General features: G+C 43.4%; 1 protein-coding gene across 1 annotated transcript; it reads left to right on the forward strand.

The window, feature by feature from the left end:
* Positions 1 to 790: 790 nt before the first annotated feature.
* LOC138871758 (uncharacterized) lies at positions 791 to 1,291 on the forward strand. The gene has a single exon (XM_070149657.1). It carries the CDS (start codon positions 791 to 793, stop codon positions 1,289 to 1,291), a length of 501 nt encoding a protein of 166 aa, XP_070005758.1.
* Positions 1,292 to 5,723: the final 4,432 nt, after the last annotated feature.

Here is a 5,723-nt window from a genome sequence, read left to right on the forward strand (position 1 = left end):
GGACAACATTTAGGCTTTGATTGACAATAAGATTATTATGGCAAATGAGCCCACTCCGAATGTCCACAATAACCCTCTGCTAGACCATAAGGGTGGAGATGTTCACATGATTGAAATAGAGGATGATTGGGATCCCAAGTGGTTTATCGGGTTGATTGCAGAAGGTGATGACCCAAAGAAGCCAATAGTTACCCTTAATACAATCATAGTCCAGATTCATCCGTTTGGGGATGCTGAGGTAAATATGTTTGTGCCACTCGAGTTTGAAACAGCGTCATCTACTAAGACACCAGCGACAATTGAGGTTGAATTCCTGTCTCCAACAAATGCACCTACACCATTCGAAGTTGCAGTTTTACCACCCAAGGGACATACTCCATTTAGGGTGAAGATAGCCACGCTGATTCTAGTGGCGATGTCGGCCGTGACGCCATTCCACACAAAGGCTATACCATGAGACTATACAGCTGAGGCAATGAGGAAAGGCAAGGTTAGGTTTGAGGAAACTATTGCCGCACAGGGTATGAGAAGAACTGCTAGAGTTTATACCCATAAACATCTAGCCGAGTCAAGAAAGTAGGCCTCCAATCGGCCGCCCATCATTGAAACGGGTCCAGATGATCTTGGGAGAAAGATACATGCCAAAGAATACTCGGTCATCGACCAGTTGAACAAATCACCGGTGCAAATCTCCATACTTGCTTTGCTACAAAACTCAAAGGCACACAAGAATGCTCTGTTAAGGGTGCTGAGTGAAGCTTACATACCCAACAACATTACTGGTGGAGAAATGGCTAACATGGTCGGACAGGTATTGGAGAGTCACAAAATTACTTTTCATGAGGATGAGCTACCGCCTGAAGGGTTGGGGCACAACAAAGCACTGCACATCACTATGCAATGCAAGGATTACTTTATCACCATGATCCTGATTGATGGGGGTTCCAGCCTCAACATTTGTCCGCTGGTAACTGTTAAGAAGTTGGGTAAGGGACTGAACGAGATAAAGGATAGAGCCATCAACGTGAAAGATTTCGACGGTTCCCAAAGGTCCACTATTGGGGAAATTAGTCTGTGCTTACAGATGGGGCCAACTTGGTTCGATTTTGATTTCCAAGTGATAGACGTACCATCATCTTACAATCTACTATTGGGACGACGATGGACTCATGCTATAGGGGTTGTAGCATCAATACTACATCAGGCAGTAAAGTTTGAATGGAATCACCAGGAGGTGATCATTCATGGTGACGGTAGCAACCCTATATATAGTCACCAGACCATTCCGTAAATCGAAGGAAGAAGGAAGTTGGGTGGAGATACCTACCATCACATTAAATGGGTAATTGATATTGACAATGATAAATAGTGGGATAACAAGATCGAGAGTATACTGAATTGGAGTGGGTACGAACCTGGCAAGGGACTCGGAAAGAATCTCCAAGGAATCTCTAAGCCCATAAAACTCAAGAAACACGACACCACTTTCGGTCTGGGATATGACTACACTTGGGAAGAATTCAACAACTGGTCGCCACCATGGCGCTGTCCTTACTATCCACTGGAGCAGCCAATACCACATCTAGAGCAGAATTTCCGACCGGTCGGTGTTATTTATGGGTCAAAAGAAGAAGAAGCACTTGAAGCGGTGAAGAATTTGTTCCTAGAAGACAATGACAGGGACTGTTGTGTTGTTCTCGAGGAGGAAGGGGAGGAAGGCCCTTCTATACAGGCCGTAAGCAGAGGGGCACGCCTCAATAACTGGACCATCAAGACAACCAGAGCCTGACGAGCCTCGGGGAAAGAAAGCATCATGCACTGTTTTTATTTACTAAATGATTTTCCTTTCACGTTTTAATTCCCGTAATAAGATCTCCAATGTTCAAAACGATCGTGCAATTTATCAAATCATTTTGACTTTCCTTATAAATCAACACTTATTACTATTATTTTCTCTAATTACTTTACTTATACATCATTACTATTACCTATCTTGATGAACCGATGGTTGTGATGTGCAACGAGACAACGCAACAAACAGACACAGATTTAGAGAAAGATGATATACCAAAAGAGATTGTTAAGGAAGTTGTGAAATTTGAGAACAGACCTAAGTCCAACCTGGATGAGACCGAGATTGTTAACATGGGAGATGCAGAGAACACCAAAGAAAATAGAATTAGTGTCCACTTATCGCCATCAGAAAAGAAGAAATACACAGAATTTCTAAGGGAATATAAAGACATATTTGCTTGGTCGTATGATGACATGACTGGTCTGAGTACATCCATTGTGGCTCAAAAACTGCCAACCGATCTAACATGTCCGTCGGTAAAACAAAAGCTCAGAAAATTTAAGCCTGACATGAGTTTGAAAATCAAGGAAGAAGTCACTAAGCAAGTCAAAGCCAAGGTTCTCAGGGTAGTAGAATACCTAACATGGTTAGCCAACATTTTCCAGTACCAAAGAAGGACGGGAAGGTCAGAGTCTATGTCGGGTACTGGGATCTCAACCGGGCCAGTCCGAAAGACGACTTACCCTTGCCAAACATACATATCCCGATCGACAATTGCGCCAAGCATGAATTGCAGTCATTTATGGATTGTTTCGCCGGGTATCATCAGATCTAGATGGATGAAGAAGATGCTGAGAAAATGGCTTTCATTACACCGTGGGGAATGTACTATTACAAGATGATGTCGTTTGGCCTGAAGAATGCAGGGGCCACCTACATGAGGGCCATGACTACCATCTTCCACGATATGATACACAAAGAGATAGAGGTGTACGTAGATGATGTTATTATCAAGTCCAAGAAATCCACTGACCACATGGAAGATTTGATGAAGTTCTTCAACAGATTACGGAGGTACAACCTGAAACTGAATCCTGCAAAGTGTGCATTTGGGGTTCCTACCGGAAAACTACTTGGGTTTATTGTGAGTCGTCGAGGAATAGAACTGGATCTATCAAAGGTCAAAGTTATTCAAGAATTGCCACCGCCAAAGAACAAGAAGGACGTGATGAGTTTCTTGGGGAGACTTAACTGCATCAGCCGATTCATAGCACAATCTACAGTTATTTGTGAGCCGATCTTTAAGATGCTGAAGAAGGACACTGCTACCAAATGGACCGATGATTGCCAAAAAGCTTTCGACAAAATTAAGGAATACCTGTCAACACTACCAGTCTTAGTTCTGCCTGAGCCAGTCTTGGTTGTGTTCTGGGGTAGCATGATGAAGCGGGGAGGAAGGGGCAGGCCATTTATTACCTTAGTAAGAAGTTCACTCCATACGAGTCCTGGTATTCTCTGTTAGAGCGCACCTACTGTTCTTTGACTTGGGTAGCTCAGAAGTTGAGGCACTACTTCTGTGCCTATACTACACATCTCATATCAAGGATGGATACTTTAAAGTATATCTTTAAGAAGCCCATGCCCACTGGCAAGCTAGCCAAGTGGCAAATCCTATTGAGTGAGTTCGACATTGTCTACGTGACTTAGAAAGCAATCAAGGGAAAGGCACTAGCAGACCACCTTGGTGAAAATCCCGTGGATGGAGAATACAAACCCCTAAAACGTATTTTCCTGACAAAGAGGTATCATTCATAGGGGAAGATATGGAAGAATCCTATGACGGTTGGAGAATGGTTTTCGACGGAGCAAAAAACTTCAAGAGAGTTGGCATAGGAGCTGTGCTGGTGTTAGAAACCGGTCAGCATTATCCGGTGTCCACCAAACTCAGGTTCCCGTGTACCAACAACATGGCCGAGTATGAGGCCTGCATCTTAGGGCTCAAGATGGCTATTGACATGAACATTCAAGAGTTGCTAGTGATCGGAGATTAAGACCTACTTATACATCAGGTCCGAGAGGAATGGGCAACAAAGAACTCCAAGATAATCCCATATCTGCATTATGTACAGGAATTGGGGAAAAGGTTCACAAAGACAGAATTGCAACATGTTCCCAAAGTCCAGAATGAGTTCGCTGATGCATTGGCTACCCTATCATCTATGATACAACATCCAGACAAGAACTTCATTGATCCCATTCCGGTAAAGATCCATGATCAGCCAGCTTATTGTGCTCATATTGAGGAAGAAGCAGATGGAAAACCTTAGTTTCATGATATCAAGGAGTATTTGACGAAAGGAGAATACCCAGAACTTGCAAATCCTACTCAGAAACGCACACTTCGGAGGTTGTCCAAAAATTTCTTTGATTGCGAAGGAATCCTATATAGGAGAACTCCTAATTTAGGATTGCTAAGATGTGTCGACGCAAAGGACGCATCCAGGCTACTAGAGGAAATTCACGCTGGGACCTGCGGTTCGCATATGAATGGCTTTGTCTTAGAAAAGAAGATACTCCGAGGTGGTTACTTTTGGATGACTACAGAGACGGACTGCATCCAATATGTCCGAAAATCCTGCCGCTGCCAGATACATGCCGACATGATAAAGGGTACCTCCAAGCGAGCATAATGTAACAAGCTTACCATGGCCGTTCGCCGTTTGGGGAATGAATGTTACTGGACCAATCGAGTTTGCCACCTCCAACGGGCACATGTTTATCCTAGTAGGAATCGACTATTTCACCAAAAACATTCGAAAAATATCAAAAATCTCAAAATTAGCAAAACCCAAGCCCTGGGCCCATGTCTCGGAATCGGGTAAAATTTACATTTTCAAAATCCTCGTACCCTCACGAGTCTAACCATACCAAAATTATCCAATTCCGATACCATTTGGTCCTTCAAATCATCATTTTACATTTGTTAAAGGTTTCACAATTTTCTTCCCAAATTCCATCTCAAATCACGAATTGAATGATGAATTCAGTGATAGATTCATGTATTCTATCCAAATATGAGATAAAATCACTTACCCCGATGAATTTCCTAAAAAACCTTCGAAAAATCACCAAAATCCGAGCTCTCTAGGTCAAAATATTAAATAAAATCCAAAACCTCGTATTTATAGGTACCCCTCAGGTATCAGCTAGTGCGGGCTGCACCAAAATGCACGCGGTCCGCGCAAGCCGGTGCGGTCCGCACAAAGGCAACACACGGCCGCACTGGCCTCCCTTGTAGATCACCTCAAATTAAACACGAAGGGCTACAACTCTCGTTTTTGAATCACCTCAAATTTCCTTGTAGATCAAAAGTTATGAGCTTCCGAAGTAGGACCAGCGGATCATTCCCCACTGCGGCCGCTCAACATTTTGTGCGGTCCGCATGACACCTACCGCGGCCGCACACCATTTTATGCGGGTCGCACAGCACTCAACGCGGGCACACCTATTTTTGTGCGGACCGCATGGGTGAGTTCTGGGGCTTGCAACCCCTATAGACCTGCTACAGCTATGATTTTTGCACTAAAATATCCCGGAACCTACCCGGAACTCCGGAACTTCAAACCAATTGTACCGACACATCTCATGACATCTTTAAAACTTTATCAAAACTTCAGAACGCTCATAACAACATCAAATCACCAATTTAACATAGGATTCAGGCCTAAGAACTCCAAGAACTCTTAAATTATGCTTTCGATCAAAAGGTCTATCAAATCTCGTCCGAATGACCTGAAATTTTGCACACACATCCCAAATGACACAATGAAGCTACTGCAACTCTCGGAATTCCATTCCGACCCCTATATCAAAATCTCGCCTATCAACCGGAATTTGCCAAAATATCAATTTCGCCAATTCAAGCCTA

This window comes from Nicotiana sylvestris, chromosome 1 (genome assembly GCF_000393655.2).
Source record: "Nicotiana sylvestris chromosome 1, ASM39365v2, whole genome shotgun sequence".
Classification (NCBI taxonomy): domain Eukaryota; kingdom Viridiplantae; phylum Streptophyta; class Magnoliopsida; order Solanales; family Solanaceae; genus Nicotiana; species Nicotiana sylvestris.

Bases quoted from the DNA above. Each gene is read 5' to 3' on its own strand.
- LOC138871758 (XM_070149657.1), top strand. From the start codon at position 791: ATGGCTAACATGGTCGGACAGGTATTGGAGAGTCACAAAATTACTTTT.